The sequence below is a fragment of the Eumetopias jubatus genome, unplaced genomic scaffold (genome assembly GCF_037043125.1).
Source record: "Eumetopias jubatus isolate StellerSeaLion01/CBP00866 unplaced genomic scaffold, mEumJub1_p1.0 scaffold_5, whole genome shotgun sequence".
NCBI classification, from domain to species: Eukaryota; Metazoa; Chordata; class Mammalia; order Carnivora; family Otariidae; genus Eumetopias; species Eumetopias jubatus.
In genome coordinates this window covers 84,924,280-84,942,826 of record NW_028274811.1, presented here as the reverse complement: position 1 = coordinate 84,942,826, position 18,547 = coordinate 84,924,280, and the positions used below count along the sequence as shown (strand labels likewise).

The 18,547-nt window shown below is 34.1% G+C and overlaps 1 protein-coding gene across 2 annotated transcripts in view; it reads right to left on the bottom strand.

The window, feature by feature from the left end:
* The window catches only part of FER (FER tyrosine kinase), a 427,371-nt gene that overhangs the window by 319,128 nt on the left and 89,696 nt on the right, over positions 1-18,547 (bottom strand). For both annotated transcript variants that reach the window (XM_028102607.2, XM_028102608.2), the window contains 3 exons: positions 8,892-9,075; positions 6,076-6,213; positions 5,376-5,495 (listed from right to left, as the gene is read on the bottom strand). In XM_028102607.2, the coding sequence (XP_027958408.1) occupies positions 5,376-5,495; positions 6,076-6,213; positions 8,892-9,075 (442 nt within the window). The remainder of the gene's footprint in view (positions 1-5,375; positions 5,496-6,075; positions 6,214-8,891; positions 9,076-18,547) is intronic.

Genomic DNA, 18,547 nt, shown 5'->3' with positions numbered 1-18,547 from the left:
GATGATGGACTCTGAAAAACAAACTGAGGGTTCTAGAGGGGAGGGGGGTGGGGGGATGGGTTAGCCTGGTGATGGGTATTAAAGAGGGCACGTTCTGCATGGAGCACTGGGTGTTATGCACAAACAATGAATCATGGAACACTATATTAAAAACTAATGATGTAATGTATGGTGATTAACATAACAATAAAAAACTTTAAAAACAGAATTAGACCCTAAAAAAAAAAAATATTTTATTTATTTATTTGTCAGAGAGAGAAAGAGAGCACAAGCAGGGGGAGAGGCAGAGGGAGAAAGCAGGCTTCCCGCTGAGCAGGGAGCCCGATGTGGGGCTCTATCCCAGGACCCTGGGATCATGACCTGAGCGAAAGGCAGATGCTTAACCGATTGAGCCACCCAGGCGTCCTGACACTATACAACTTGAGGAATACAAACTCATTAGAAAAGTTTAACAAAAAGACATTCTTTAAATATGAAAGATACTTATTCAAGTAGAGCAGCAGTCCTTAGCCATTTTGGGTCGAAGGCCTCTGAAAATTTGTAGGAACCTGCCACCAGAAAGTAACACACACATTTCTACACACAATTTTACTGGGTTTATGGTACAGATTTTCAATCCTGTCCACACGATAAAGTCACCTGGAAAGCTTACAAAAAATCCCCATGCCTAGACCATGCCCTCACAAAACTTGATTTAATTGGTTTGGGTTAGGTCCCAGACATCAGCATTTTTTAAAGCTTCTTTACTGATCCTAACATAAAGCCAGAGAGGAGGACATCTACTATTCAAAAACTCTCTGAAATCTCTCCAGAAAACCCTCTTCATTCACTTGCTTATTCAACAAAGATGTTAATTAATCATCTGTAACATCCAACATTTAGCCAAAAATTCTGAAGAGTCCAAGAGAAATGTAGTCCAGTTTTTTTCTCTGTTTCACAGTCACTACGAATCAGCAGTCTGGCAGAGTGCCAGCATGACTTGCATTATTAGAAGAATCCTCCAGGAGTCAAATACTAATGATTCTCACTTCCAAACTAATGTACCCTTTCACAAAGGACAGGGTCACCAGATCACTGAAATAAACATAAAGGAATGCAAAACAAACAAACAGTTTTGAAGTTTTCCTATACTATTTCTTATTACAGCTCTTAAATGGGTTCAGGAAAAACATAGAACATGGGGAAGCACAGGCCATAAAACATTGGCATTTTCAAAAAACGCTTTTGAGAGTGTTCTATTCTAAAACTATATACAGCAATGTGATTGGGGAACAAATGTTTAGTGAAAGGATAGGAAGTGACACAATGGGAGTAAAAACAAATAGCTAATATTCTGGAGTGAGTCATGCTACAATAAAACTGCAAAGATGAGAGAAATAAAACCGCATTTATTTAACATTATTATAAACATTGGCCCCAACAAGCTTCCCTACTCACCTCATAAAATTTACCTCCGTTCCGACATATCATCTACATGTATACAGACATATATATGTACTACTTTTTTATTAATAGACTCATTTCATAAATATTACTGTATAACTTGCTTTTGCCTTTTATTGTATACTTTAAAGATCTTTCCATAAAAGCATATATATATAAACCTACCTTTACTCTATTTAAAATAGAGTAAAACCTGCATAATCTAGATAAATTGTGGATATAGTAAGGATATACCATAATTCAACCAACCCCTCATAGATGAATATTTAGGGTGTTTCCAGTATTTTGCCAAAACAAAATGACTGTTTTAAGACCTTTATAATCCTTGGCCTCTATCGAAATTAATATCATATATATTAAAATGTGGTTTCTCAGAAATCCACATTCATATACAGATATTAAAATCTATACTGTACACCCGAAACTAATATAACACTGTATGTTAACCAAAAAAAACAACTAATCTATGAATTTTGAAATATTTTTGTTTTTACCAAATTTAATAATTAATGAAAGTGACATAATATAGCTTGTAACATAATTTTCTTTTCATATTTAGGAACAAACAAAAAGTTTGCAGACCTCAAGTATTTCCAAAAGCCCATGAAAAACTAAGCATTGCACTTGGAGTCCACCCCAAGCAGTAATTAAAAAAAAAAACAACAAAACCAGCACCTAGAACTTGCTACGTGCTTAGAATGCTATTCTAAGTATTCTACATTTATTCATGCATGTAAGCTTTACAACAACACTATGATTTGGGGGCCATTATTATTACCATTTTATTTTTGAGGAAAATGACACATAAAGGGACTAAGTAATGTGTCCAGTTTCACAGAGGTAATGTCATACTGAAAGGATTCAGAACCAGGCAATCCACCATGTTACACTTGTACATAGATCTTTGCTTACCTATCGGCTAAAGTTCTAGAAGTAAAATTTCAACTCAAAGTGTATAAGCAAGTACAATTTTGATGTATGTTGCAAAATTATCCTCCCAAGAAGCTTACACTAATTTACCTTTCTGCCAAGACTTTATAAGAGGGCTTATTTCTCTATACCCTCCATATACCCAAGAAGCTTACACTAATTTACCTTTCTGCCAAGACTTTATAAGAGGGCTTATTTCTCTATACCCTCCATACCATCTCTATACCCTCCAGTGGGTATTATCAAATTATTTCATCCTTGCCAATCTTCCTTTTTAAAAATGGATATTTCTTTATTGTTACAGGACTATTGGTCATTTGTATTTATTTTTCCAAAGCTACCTATCTGTTCATTTGTTTCATTCATTTCTATTGGATATAATGTTTCAGTACATTCAACAACAAAATTGATAAATTAATGCCTCAAGAAAGAAATTAGTTTAACTTTAAAGCACTAATATTATGGTAAAAGGAAAGCAAGACTTGGTATCATATTAAATATATACATATGTGTGTATATATATATAAATTTTTAATGGTATTATCTTAGATTATTTTAACAGTGCCAATAAACACACTGTATAACTCATTCTTAGAATAAAATTCTCGAGGGAAACCTGCTCTTCAACTCCTATCCTATTTAGACACTGTTCAGTGAAATGTAGCTAAAGTTTTGCCTCAGTAAGATGTAAGCAATTAAATTTTCTATCACATTATCAAAGATTTATTATCCTTAATTTATTACATTTTTTTCATTGCTTCATCACCATAATTAAGAAATGACTTATGCGCATAACTAGTTTTGTTCTCATTATACCTTGAAAAGCAATAAAACAAATTATTCTTTGGTCACAAAATCTCTTATTTTACATAAGCTTTAACAGGTAGCTATTTTTAATTTTACCATATTATACTCCAATATTTCTATGCTCATTCTTTCTTGGTGTTTTTTAAAACAAATTGATGGATTTTAGCATCCATTAAGGTATTAACCCTTGCAACCTTAAATATACAGTAAATATATTCTGATGAATAAATGAATAAATTACTTGGGACCAATACAATGATCAAAAAAACAGGAGTAATTTATGTCATATTCCTTCACCAAGCAGCACAGGAATCAATAAATGAAACTTGTCACTGTACAAGAATTAAGAAACTCTACTATCTATTTTGTACCATAAATCCAACTCTATTGTTTACAGCAGAATTTCTCAACCTTGGCACTATTAACATTTTCACCAGATAATTCTTTGTTGTAGGCAGCTGTCCTATGCACTGTAGGATATTTAGCAGCATCCATGGCCTCTACCCACGAGTTACCAGCTGTACCTTCCCACCTGACAAACAAAAACGTCTCCAGATATTGTCAAATGTTCCCTGAGGACAAAAATCACCCAGGGTGAGGACCACTGGTTTAAAGATAGCTAACATTATACGTGTATATCTAAATCCAAAGTGAGACTTCTGTGAAGAACTTCAAAACTTGGGAATAGCTTCAAGAATCCCAATATGGTTGCTAGAAAAACCTCCCTAATTCAGTGTACTCCCATGCCTCCCTTCCACTCAACAGTCAAACCACCGTAACTTTTAAGCCTTCATTTTGTTCAGGTGATTCAACAAGAATTTGTCAGTTTCTTCTGTCCCACCTGCCCAACTTTAAAGTTATCAAACCCCTTTCCAAGAGCTAGTTGTAGCTCTCCTACCACTCAGTTAATCATTTGTAACACCACAATATTACTGAACAATAGAAAGGAGATTGCTAAATTATATTAGATGGGGACTTTTGGCTGAGTCTTTGAGGTAAAGTGCCAACAGGTCAGATGATACTACATGTCCAATATTGAAGACAAATGAGTGCATAATCATTCCTAGCCGTGGTTCTGACCCAGAAGACAAGTATATACAGTGCTTATTAATAAATGTTTCTTTGTGTTGCTCCTAAAAAAAAATCAAGGGATGAATTAAATATCTATTTATTTGAAAGAGAAAGAGTGTGAGAGCATGAACAGGGGGGAAGTGCAGAGGGAGAAACAGCTCCCCACTGAGCAGGGAGCCCAGTACGGGGCTCGATCCCAAGACCCTGGGCTCATGACCCAGCTGAACACAGACGCTTAACCAGCTGAGCCACCCAGGGACCCCTGAGTTAAATATTTAAAAGTAGAGTGCCTTAACTATGCTTTCCTGTCTTTCTTTCTTTCTTTTTTTTTTTTTTTTAAGATTTCATCTATTTATTGGATAGAGCACAAGCAGGGGGAGCTGCAAGCAGAGGGAGAGGGAGAAGCAGGTCCCCCTCCTTGCCCCGCACAGCAGGGAGCCCACATGGGGCTCGAACTCAGGACTCTGGGATCATGATCTGAGCTGAAGGCAGATGCTTAACTGACTGAGCCACCCAGGCATCCCATTAACTACGTTTTCTAAATTTAAAAATATACTATTAATAGCCTCTAATACTTGAAAAGACTTAAAAACACATTAGGATTTCTCAAAACTCCTTTAAAATATTAGGCAACAATAACAAGGTGAAGAACTAATTTATTTAAAAGCATATAACAGAAGGCATCCCTGCTTAAAGAGAAAAGAATTCAATTAAAAGTCAAATTTTTATACTAAATACTTCTGACACCTATGAGTTTCTTCTTTACCACTCTGTCTTCTCATTTCCAAAATGGTTCTGCCAGAAAGTTTTGAGTATTGAATGGGAAATAAATAAATAAGTAACTTTTGAAAAGAATGAACCAATATTCCAATATAAGTAACTGGGCAAGTGACTATAACATCATGCAGAATTTTGATTTTCAGAATTACCAAAATTAGGAATCACAATGAATAAAGTTAATATATTTTTCAAAACATTTCTTTCTGACCAAACAACAATCAGTTCATTTTTAATTTACTTTTCATTACTTGGAAAAAATAAAGATTGGAATTTTAAATCTGATAAAGTAAAACTATAAATAATAACACTAATATTTAAACTGTTCAGATTTTCTAAATACTTACATTACTTGTAAACTTTCTGCTGTTAAATTATTCCACATAATTTCATTTGCCTGAAGATTTTCATTTTCTTCTAGTAAGGAAGTATCAAACTCAATTTCTTGCTCTTTAGCAGCCGTTGTTCTAATAAAGCATGCCAAATAATTTTGATCAATATGAATATACTATCATAATATATCTTAGTATACACCAAAGGCAGAATATGTGTAATCCAAAATTATGTTCACAAAATAGAGTAAATACAAATAGAATAAATCAAATTAAACCCCAGGCACCAAGATCTAGTCACATAATTTCAGCCTTAATTTCACTTGTAGAATATGAATATTAACCTGTTTTATTACTGTCACAATGGTAATGAATATGCATGGATAAATAATTGATGCATCATAAATTTAATATACATATAGTCATAGTATTATCATTATACAAATGTTGAAAAAATATATAACTTCATGGATTAAATACAGGTTTAAGCAATGATACAGTAACAACCGACAAATTTTTAAAGATAATTATATAAATTAAATAGTTATCACTGAGAAAGAACTTTAAAAATAATTAAAAGCAGATAAATTAATCAGTAATATCGTATGTCCTAACAAGCTCTTCAATACCTTATTTTAATTTAGCTAAATACTATATGGTAGAAAAAATAATACTGTCACAAATACTGAAAGAAGAATGAAAATATTATACATACCTGTGAACATCTATGAAATTATTATATTCTGTGCTAGGGTCTATCTGTTCAACCGACATTTGAATCTCCTTATGGACATTCACTATTTCCTCTGTAACAAGACTGGTTATCTGGCTGTATTCATCAAATATACCTTTTCTGAAAACAAAAATAAAATTTTACAACATTTTTAAGTTTTCAAGAGAAACACAGGCCGAAAAAGGATTCAGAACAATAAACGTAAGAAATATAATACCAGTATCTATAGATGGTGATTTTATGCACCACCTTATTTCATATACCTGGATAGTAAAGGGATTATACAAAGGCACAGATTAACAAGTTACATTTGATATAATATAATAATTGCAAATGATCTAGAATAAGGCATTACCTTTTCCAACATGTATTTGACGTGTTCAAAATGTAAGGTCAGGTTGATCACTTTCTATTTCTAAAGACTGAACACAGAAATGTTCAATTCCAGCACATGGAACTGTGGATCAATTCCCGTCTCTTTAATGTTTCTCTCCAGTGGCTGCTACTTCCTCAAATGTCCTACCTCTTGGTTTTCTCTTGCTCCTGGGCCCCTGCTCTTTCCTCTATACTTAATTAGAAAGTTCAACTGGTTCTATACCTTCAGTGACATCTAGATCTTCTCCTGACCTCCAGTCAGCAGGAAAAATGTCATAAAACCTATTAGCTTTATCTAATGAATACAAAAGGAAAAACTATGCTGTAGCAAAGACCTGATCTCCAACTAAAGAATGCTATGCTGTCAAAACATACACTGGTCAAAAGCGGCCTCAACAATGAGTGTGGACAGACAGGGTTATCTTGCCTTTTCCCAAATAAATATAAGGCATAGTTTGCTTTTCTTTTCCAAAATCATTACTCATAAAAAACTATTACTTACAAAATCTCTCTTGTTTACTATTCTCCCAAAAGCCAAATACTGTTTGGGTTTAAAAAAAAAAAAAAAAAAAAGATTCAAACTGCTTCAGGCAATGCTAATTTGAAATGATTACAGAAATCACCTGACAAAATTTAAAGAAAAGGGGAAGGCAGAGAAATTTAAAACAGGTTTAGTAAATATCCCTGGGGTTCTGAATATCTGAGTATCCCTGAAAGTACTGAATGATATTAATGTAAATGACCCCATCTAGATAACTCTCATAAAGCAATATCATAATATGATGTGGAGATGATTATTAATATCCACCTTTAGGACAAATAGAATTTTAAAAAACGAATTCTCCTAATGTTGTTAAATAAATGTGACATGGAATTCAATTTCAGTGAAATCATCATGCTTGAATATTTTAAATGCTAGATCTAAAATAATTTACTGTTAAAGATAATATGCTACAGGAAACTACTATGTCTCAAAAAGACATCTAGTGATGATGAAGATGCCATTATTGAGGATTCATGTGAAGAATTTGAAAAAATAATGACAAATGAAATGAGAATAGGAAAGGAAGTATTTCTGAATCAACAATATGTAATTTAAAGTAGACATAACTATGGGGTGCCTGGGTGGCTCAGTACGTTAAAAATCTGACTCTTGATTTCAGCTCAGGTCATGATCTCAGGGTCCTGAGATGGAGCCCCGTGTGGGGCTTAGCAGGGAATCTACTTGAGATTCTCTGTCTCTCTCTCCCCTGCCCCTCCCCACTCATGTACTCATATGCTCTCTCTCTCTCTCTCTCTCTCAATAAATCTTTAAAAATTAATAAAAAATAAAGTATATACAAATTCATACATTAAATATTTTAGGTAGATATTTTATCAATACCATTAGAAGTTTACATATTCAAGTCAACTAAAAACACTTTTTTATCTTTTTACTGGGAAAATGGGAGATCACCTAAACCAGCTAACGAAGCAGGTGAAGTCTACCAAAGCATGGCTTATCTTTTTCTGTTGTCTTATATTGATGTCTATGGTAAACATGTATGCTTTTGACATATTGCCCAAAGTATATTGTTAGCTTCTTGAAGGCAAAAATTGTGGCCAAATCACAGGCAGTGTGTTTTACATACAGGAGAACTTCAATAAACATTTGTTGATTTTAACCTCACACAATAAAAGCTGGCAGATAAACCTTCAAAAAATTCTTTCCTTTGATGGAGCTAGAGCTCTCTAATACTAAGTGAAGTAAGTCAATCAGAGAAAGACAGATACCATATGATTTCACCCATGTGTAGAATTTAAGAAACAACAACAAATAAAATGAGCAAAAGGAAAAAGAGAGAGAGAGAAACCAAGAAACAGACTCTAAGAGAACAAACTGATGGTTACCAGAGAGGAGGTGGTAGATTGATGGGTGAAATAGATAAAGGGGATCAAGAATACACTTATCACAATGGGCACAGGGTAATGTATAGAACTGCTGAGTCACTACATTGTACACCTAAAACTAATATCACACTGGAATTAAAATTAAAAACTTAAAAAAATGATTTCCTTTGGACTTCTCAGTTGCTCAATATTTAAACACAACCGTCTGAAGATAGATATTCACTTAACACTTGTCAACTAGTGATTTTTTTTTTTAACCTAAATTTCCAGCTAATGGGAGTAGAATAAAAACACACAAAAAGAAGGACCATTCTTAGGGCTAGCTGGAGGATTTAGAAGATGATAATAAGCTGAATGGACACCAGAAGTGAAAATCAAGAAGGACCAAGGTAAAACAGATCTGAAATACACATTGGGCTGGATCAATAATGAAGTTCACAAAACATAGACAACCTCTATCCAAAAGCTTACCTAGGAGAGAAAATAACATTAATTCAATTAAATTAAAATGCCAAATAGGAAATGGAACTTACAGTGCTTTTATCATTTCTTCTTGCATCTTTTGTAAGGAGTCCAGAAGCAAAGGAAGTGTGGTGTCATAATACTGATTCTGATGAAGCTGTGCCCCTTTCAATGCCAATACATACTGATTATGCAACATATGAAGTTTCATTGTCGCTTTGTCATATCGTTCCTTGGCCTTTTCGGTTTCTTTCCCTGAAGAAAACATTGAAGAACATTAACAAAGAGATAAAGAAACTTTATCTTCTCTATATGCAAACTGAGTGACCACCATTTTATATCTCACACATTTTATGAATACTCAACAAAATTTTATTGAACATATACTATATGCTCAGCTCTGTGCAAAGTACTACTTATTTGCCAGTACTGTGCACACAGGCTGCTACGAAGGAGGCATAAATTACAGTAAATGTATGGTGAATGTAAGTTAATGTACAATTTTTTATAAAATTATACAGAAAAATAATCCTCATTTTCAAGAAGCTCACACCAAATTGGAACAACAACGCATATAGACTGTATAACCAAGGAAACAAGAAAGTTTATAAATAATGTTAAATTTTGAGGTCTGTATTTGAGGTATCAATAAAGACAAGGGGAGTCAGAGGAAGCTTTGTAGAAAAAACAAACATGGGGCATGTCCAGGCAGGTATAAGAAAGGCAGAACAGACAATAATTCCTCCCTTTCTGCCTGTCTTCCTTTCATTCACTGAATTTTATTAACTGATCACCACCAGAACTATGCTAAACATTAGTAATTCAGTACCTAGCAAAACCAAGTCCTCGACATAGAGCCCCTGGTCTGGTGAATTGGAATAGTGAGGGGAAATACGGAGAGAATAAGCAAAATTACATAGGCAAGCAAAGAAATAAGCTCAAAGAGAATAAGTTTTAAGGAAGTGAAGGCAATATGTCTATAGAGGTAGGGCAATTTTAGGTTGTGAATAATTTGAAAATCAAGCAGAGAAATTTAAACTTGATATGGGAGAAGTCCAGAAGATATTGATAATATTATGAACTAAAACTTTTGGGGGTGACTTTACTAAAATCACTCAGAAAATATTTACAGATTGACAATATAAATGAATATATAAATAAAATTTTTAAGCAGGTCTTCAATTTTTGGTGCAAACCAAACAAATATTTCTTGTCAATTATTTAGATTTAGGGATTAAACTTTTCAAAATATTTATTAATTTTTGCCCTTTTCCCAAGGAGAATCCTCCAAATGAATCTTTTCCCAAAAATAGATGTATTTTGAGAATTTTTGATACCACAGGCTCTCCTCTGCTGCCACTCTGTTTCAGCCTCGCAAGCATCTGAGTATTCCCTATAGGTAGGAGTTGGAAAAGCATTCCCTGTTGCAGGATGTCCCTAGCCCAGGGCCAAAAGGAGAAAAAGTCAGTGTTTTTGTGGAGAGGGGAGACTGCAGATCCTCAGACATGCACTGGCAGAGCAACAGAATAAGAACAGTTCCCTTGCTTTTCTCATCTCCCCTCCAATTCTCAGGCATAGGAACCACATCTAGCTCACCAGCTAGGCAATCTTTCCGGCACACTGGTAGATCTCTGCTACCTACAAATTATAGTGGTTCCAAGTACTAGAACCACCACTGACTTCTAGGTAGCTGCACGTAATTATTTTACAGAGCATAATTCTCTAGCCATAGTCCATGAGCTGGTTCCTGCACATGAGGATATTACTAATTACCCAAGTTATTTGCAAACTGCTGCCCTAGATAACCTATTTTGCTTTATAACATAAAGAACTTCTCAAGGAGAAAATATTTTAATCACCAGAGTATCTTTTCTAACCCTTCTCATTGCTGTCTGGAAACAGGTTCTAATACCAGACTGGGAGGATGAGAGTAAATATATTAATTCAGTTCCGAGCTGAAGGGATCAGAAAAAAATAACATTGAGCCACTACAGAAGTAGATTTTCTCACTTTTTGATTACAGCTCACAGGATAATATATTTTACGTCATGAGCCAAAACCATATACATTTTTAAATATATAATTGAAATAAACTCGTGAAAGGCATCCTTACTATCCTTACTATGAATGATGCCCTGTGATTTTTAAAAGATTCTATTATATTTGATTTTCAATTTTTTTAAATCTTCATTGAAAAACCAGTAAATTTTTTTGCCTCAGTTAATATAAATCCCTAGAGAAATTTTTACTCATCCTGTATGGCACTAGGGATAATCTTTTTAACTTCACAATTATAAATCACTTCAATAATACTAATCATGAATGATTTTTAAGATTCTCAGGAACACATTCTCCTACATGTTCAATCACTATAATAGTTCTTTACATAGAATACTATATTTATTGACATAAATATTGCTACTTGGCATCCTTCAAAAAATGTCCCTGAGAGCCAATGCAGTTGACACATCTATGGCCAGCCTCAGAGCCTCCCTCTAAAATAACAACCCCTTTTTCTCCCTATCCACACAAGTCAGGACGAGACTCTTATATGAAACTAATACCCAAGAGCCAAAGCACATACCCGACCAAATTGAAATCAATGTTTTGGCTGGGAGCCAAATCACAGTAATGTCTGAATGAGAAAGAGAAGTTCACAAACACCTGCTTCAGAAGCCTCCAGAGCAGCCCTTTCGAGGCCTTTTTGTGTTGTTGTTCTTTTTTTTAATTTCATTCATTTTTAAGCTAGTTTAAGGATATGTTAGGAAAATTTGGCAAATTCTGACAGGAGTTCAAAAAGTCATATACAATTACACAGACAAATTGATCCCAAGTAATAAAGAAGTTTTCTAGAGTCTACATGTTGATAAGAAGAAAATAAGGCAAGCATTTACCAGGCAAGAATATTTAAGTACTGTGTTCTAATTTGTTAATTTTTATTATAAATTCAAAATTATAATTACATAGTAAATTCAATTAATTCCATATTTTATGTCACTTTTTAAAAAATATTACTTTTTATATGAACCCTATTATTCCTAATTAATTACTTGGATTTTTTAGTGTAACTTCAGGAGTCAGGCTCTCCACATAAACATTTTCATGGAGACATTTAAACCACCCATCTGTCCTCCTATTTGCACAGATTTTTAAACTGCACACTATCTATCTGTCTTTCTAGCTGGTGAAAAATGAGGCACTAAAATACAACATCTAGCTAAGATTTCGTAATTTAAAATAACATTAGAAAAGCTAAGAATTCTCACTTTTTTTCTTTATCATATCTAGTCTATGACAAACAACCTGAAAAAAACTGTTACAACCAAAATGAATTATCAACAGCTTATCAGTGATCATTAACACAATTTAGAAAAAATTAAATGCCTTTGAAAACATCCAAGTCAGAATTCATTACATTAAAATACTACTACTAATAATAATAAAGTCTTTAAAAAGAGCTTTGGGTCTAAAACTGAATTTGGGTGTATCTCTTAGTAGGTTTTTGGTTTGTTTGCTTTTGGACTCTATAGCTCACACACACTTGTGCACTGGGTTATAAGGTGTACTTGTATATGCACACAACTGATCAACCTATCTATATTTCCCTCCTACCCTCCTTCCTCTGTAGAAATGAACAAAAAGTTTCAAAAACATGCTCACTTGCCATGATTTGGAAAGGGATTCTATTATTTTTTCCTGATTTGCTTTAAAATAATTATTTAGGTCCCATAAAAACTATATAAGTAAATTCAAGAAATAGTAATACTCTGTGAAAACCAGTTACAAATAATTTTTTTTCAATTTTATTCACTTCCTAAAATATGTTGCAAAAAACTACCTAACATGATTCTTGCCACATAGCTTCTTGGTACAGAATATTTCACATCACTATTACCCTTTCTTAACTTTTAAATAACGATATTTGAGCTTAAAATTAATGTGAAGTATGCAGAGCAAGTAGATTTTTATTGACAGACACAGAATTATACCTCTGTTGCCATATGACTTTTTTTAATGATGAGAGGCATCAAAGTAGGGCATGAAGGTGTCCTATGTGTCAATTAACAGGGAGGAAAACATCCAATTTTTCCTCCTCCACATAATGAATTTCACAAAGAGACTGAATTATAGTTCTTTTGCCACCACTTGTTGACAAATCTGTTTAATGTTTGTAATAAGAGTGTATATACAACACGTCATGCCATAAACAATATATGAAGCTAGCAAAACTCAGTTAGGTTAAGTTTGACATTTACAAGAGACAGGCAAGACTACTCATTAAGCTAGTCTAGAAAGTCAAGTATTTTTTATTATAAACTTCGGAAGTGTTTACCATTTGTTAAATATTATGGTGGAAAGCCTCCCAATAGTAAATGAGAAGTGATTATTTTCAAAAAGTAAAATGCCTGCAAGAAGACTCTGCTTTCATTTGGGTAACTGAACATTCTACCATCTTACATTGTTCCTTCCTTTCAAAACATTCCTCCTCAACTATATAATTTCTACTTATTACTCTCAGCAAGAAGAAAATGAACAAGAATTCATCCTAATTTATGAGTTACTTGGGCCAAATGTCCACATGTGTTTTTTTCACATGAAAGTTAAAATTCAAGTATGACATGTGGGAACAATGAATGAGCTACCCATTTATTCAGTGCTATTCAGACAAAAGCAGAGTTAAGAAGTAGGTTTTTTCTCAGCTTCTCCTTTGATCAGATGTGCAACCCAAGCAAATCTTATAACCTAAATTTTATCTTCTAATTTCCAATCCTGGGAGTTAAATTATCTGCCCTTATCAACTCACTGGGTTGTGGATGGAGACTGAATGGCAAAAAACTCAAAATGCAACAGCAAAGGCTAAAGAAGACACAGAATTTGGAGAGCTGGAAAAAACCTTTTGATCATAATGCTCCTATAAAGCATTAAAAACTACACTAGGTATATCCATACTGTGCTATTTTTAATAAATTTCGTGGCATATGAAAAAATTGATATATCAATCAAGAAATATTTACTAGATGTGTTATGAGTTCTAAACTGTTCAAGGAACTAAAAGAGTTATATTTTATTTAAAAATTGAGCAAAATACCTTTAAAGAGTAAGCTCTCTAACTCTGTGCAATATCATTTCCTTGCATATAGTGATTGCTAGATTCAACTGACCAACAATCTTTTAATAACCTATAAATTGAATGGTATACCATGCTCAAATCTATAGTCTATAATGTAACAAAGCTGTGAAGGGGAGGGTTCTGGGTAGCTGCGATGAAGCAACAGCATAATTCTGAGTTTCCCACATAGCATCTGAAAATTTAATGAAAAGCAAAAAGAAAAATAAATAAGTCCACATCCTCAGCATAATAGGGAGAGAATGTCCAAAGTTTAAATTGTCTATGAATAGAAAAATAAGCACCAAATCTCTGTAAAATCTCTCACCCTCCCACTGCAAGCCTCCTTGGACACCAAGGGCTGTTCTGAAAAAAAAGAAGGAAAAAGAGAAAAGCTAGCAGTGTACTTAAGACTGATCTAAAACCATCATCAGAAGAAAGTTCATTCCACACGTGAACAATACTGGAAAAGCATAATGGTAGATCACAGCACTGACTGCAAAAAAGGGAACTAAAAGTGTGTGTGAAGGCAAGGGAAACAGTCTTAGAGAGGTAATACACCAGGGGCAGAAATGGTTAAAATGAAGGAACTTTGGTGGCGCCTGGGTGGCTCAGTCGTTAGGTGTCTGCCTTTGGCCCGGGTCGTGATCCCAGGGTCCTGGAATCGAGCCCCACATCGGGCTCCCTGCTCCACAGGAAGCCTGCTTCTCCCTCTCCCACTCCCCCTGCTTGTGTTCCCTCTCTCACTGCGTCCCTCTCTGTCAAATAAATAAATAAATAAATAAATAAATCTTTAAAAAAAAAAAAATGAAGGAACTTTGGAAACTCTGAAGGAAAAAAGAAGCAAGAGAGAAAACAAATCCTGCAGGGAAAAAAATGAAAATAAAAATAGATAAATAAGGGGTGCCTAGGTGGTTTAGTCGGTTAAGCATCTGCCTTTGGCTCCGGTCATGATCCCAGGGTACTGGGATCAAGCCCTGCATTGGCTCCCTGATCAGAGGGGAGCCTGCTTCTCCCCCTCCCTCTGCCTGCCACTCTGCCTAATTGTGATCTCTCTCTCTCTCTCTCTCTGTTAAATAAATAAGTAAAATCTTTAAAAAAATAGATAAAACGACACATCAATCTTTGTCAAGAGCATGAAGGGTACAAGATTTTACTCTACGTGCAAGCTAACAATGTAGCCTGCCTCAACTTCATGGAGGTGGGCAGAAGACACAAGTCTCCTGGGACAGAGACAAAGGACAGTTTATTTCTCATACTAATATCAGTAGCTAGAGTATCATCATTCGTCAGTGGGGGGAAACACATTAAACAATGTCAAATGACAACTAACAAACTAATAGAAAATATATGTACCATGAATAACAGATAAAGGTACATTCACTGTAATACACTTAAAAATTCTTAAAATTTAAGGGAAAAAAAAAGACCAAAAACTAGAAAGAAAAAATGGGCAAAAGACAATCCATACACCCCCCAAAAAAATTAAAATGACTTTAAACATATAAAAATGGTCAACATCACTCTCTCACTCATAATAAAAGAAATGCCAAGTAAAATTATGAGATGTTATTTTTCACCTAGCAAATTGGCAAACACTCTGTTTTGGCAAGTGTGTGAAGAAACAGATACGCTTATACGTTTCTTTTTTTTTTTTTTAAGATTTTATTTATTTTTTCAACAGAGAGAGAGACACAGCGAGAGAGGGGGGAGTGGGAGAGGGAGAAGCAGGCTTCCTGTGGAGCAGGGAGCCCAATGCAAGGCTCGATCCCAGGACCCTGGGATCATGACCTGAGCCGAAGGCAGACGCTTAATGACCGAGCCACCCAGGTGCCCCACGCTTATACATTTCTGATAGAAATGCAGATTGGTACAATCTTTATGGAAGGTATAAACTACACACACATTTATCTTTTACACATGCAATCACACACTTCTAGGAATTTACACTTAAGATATTCCTCTAATGATTAAAAAAAAAAAAAAACCCACTCAGGTTATTCGTGGTAGTAGTAGCATACATAACTGGAAAAATTAGAAAAAAACTGTATGTCCATATACAGAAAGTACTTGAATGAACTTACAATGAAATGCAATGCAACAGTTAAAAAGAATGAGAAATAAATCTACAAACTGAAGTATTGTGATTTTTAGGATACAATATGAAGTAGAAAAGCAAAGTGAAAAGGAGTATCATAGTATGATAGTTTCTGTATAAGAAAGAAAGAGAAATAACTAAAGAAGATATAGTTCTCTAAGTATATAGTTTTATACAGTTCTGACTTTTGGAACCATTAATTTTTAACCATTAATGAAACAGATAAAATCAATAAGAATAAGAGAGGAAAAAACAACTTAAAATGGGACAACAGAAATAAGTGAACCAACCTATATTTCCAGTGAATAACATAATCACACTGAAAGGAAAGGAGTGGGGAGGAAAAGAATTAATCTAAGTAACGGTGGAAAATAATATTTGATTACAATGAAAGACTAAAGACAAAAGAGCTCTAAAGAAATAATGAATTGTAGTTTCTTTCTTCAGAGGCATGAGTTAGTAATTCTGAAATTATTTTCTGTTATTTTAGGATTGAGCAAGTAAGTAAATAGATTGTAACTAACAGAAGCCAGATTTCTCACTGTCAGAGAAAGAAGTTGCAAATACATGAATAGGAAAATACAGAATAAACACATGGCATTGGACTAGAACCAGAAGTATCAATACAAACTCTTGAGTTTTAATACAGATAAACAGATTTAGAAATTAGGCACAGATATACTTGTGTGCATGTATGTATACACATTTGCTTATTTCTTAGCTCTGTCCATAGAGAGGACTTAGAACAAAAACACCCCAGTAGCAGTGAGCACACCCAGTGCCCAAATAATGGTTTCTAAATACTAATTGGAAAACCATTAAAAGGAACTACGGTTCCTCAGAGAGGAGCAGGATCTAGAGCATGAAAAGTATAAGATGAGCCAGAAAATAAGTGCTCAGTGAATGACAGGAACACATCAAAAGGACAGAGGAGCCACTTTCAGTTTCTCTCAGATACAGAGAAAGAAAAGATAAAGCAAATGTGGCAAAATATGAATATGAGTGAAGGGTATATGGGTATTCTTTATATTATTTTTTCAACACTTCAGTGAGTCTGAAATAATGTCAAAATAAAGGTTAAAAATCGAAAGCTGCAGAAATCTGATCAGAATTCAAAAGTATCTGAATATTCATTAAATCTAAAAAATTGGAGTTTTTTAGTCTACAGATGAAATGTCTCAATGATTTTTCTTTAAATATCAAAATACTTACTTCCCAAAATAAAAAAGAAAACTTGGTTTCAATATGTATGTTTCAAAGCAGGTAGTCCACTACGAGCAGTATTAATACATAAAGCTAGCAAGAATGAAAAAAAATTATCACTTTATTTTATAAGACTAGTCAAGTGTGTGGAATAACAACGTTTCCAGCAAATGAGAGTCTATAACCCTTTAAATTTTTAAAGTATGTTCTGTGAGGGACAGATAATCTTTTCTTAAAAGATGCCTGACAAGAAAATTAAAACAAAGGCTCATAAAACAGTCATAATAATGTTAGGATATAATTACAGAGGAAGAAGTATAGAGATCATCATTTATTTAGCATGAATAACCAACCAGTAAGTGACCTCAAACTCTGAATAATGTACTATAATACACAAGATTATCTAATAAGTTGGTGAATACCTTTAATTAAGTGGCTTAAAAGCTACAGGATATATATAAAATATACCTAGAAGAAACAAAGTACTCATTGCCTCGGGAGAAAAAAAATAGGTAATGGGTAGAAGACAGACTCTTCACTGTACACTTACTGGTTTATATCTTATGATTTTGAATTTAGAATCATGTAAGTGTGAAGAGGGAGCCCAGGAACCCTATTAAGAAAAGTAATCCCAAGAAAACTTCAACAAGCTCTAACCAGCATATCTACCTTCTTATCTGAATAAAGCTGTATACTTGTCCTTATCTCTTAAGACTATTACTATAAATAAACTGCCCCTGCTCCTCACTAAAACCAATCCATTCACTTGGGACTAGATTCATCACCTCTTTACCTACTCAAGGACATTGCTACAGCCATTCTTCCTTCATTCTGCTGCCTCATCAGCTTTTCCTTTTCTCCTAGAGCATTTTCATCAGCAAAAAAGCTGTAGTTGCTCTTAATCTTTAAAAAAAAAAAAAAAATTCCTCCCCTAACTACTTTCAGTTAGCTCCCTCTCTCTTCTTTCCTTTACTGCAAAACTACTGAAATGGTTTGTCTGTACCAGTGATCTCCAGTTTCTTTTCTCTCATTCTTTCTTGAACCCACCCCATTTAAGCTTTTTCCTTTACTGCAATATTGTAACTGCTCTTTTCAAAGTCACCAATTACCTACATTTTACGAAAGTCCAGTCTTGGCCCTCATCTTATGTTTTAGCACTACTTAACCTAACTGATCTCTTGTTCTTCCTTGAAATCCTTTCCTCCCCCATTTGACTTCCAGAATAACACATTCTTTTGGTTTTCCTTTTATCTTGGTGTTCTTTACAATTTCTTCATTTCCCTGACTTCTTAATGTTGGGTTTCATCTTAAGACTCTTC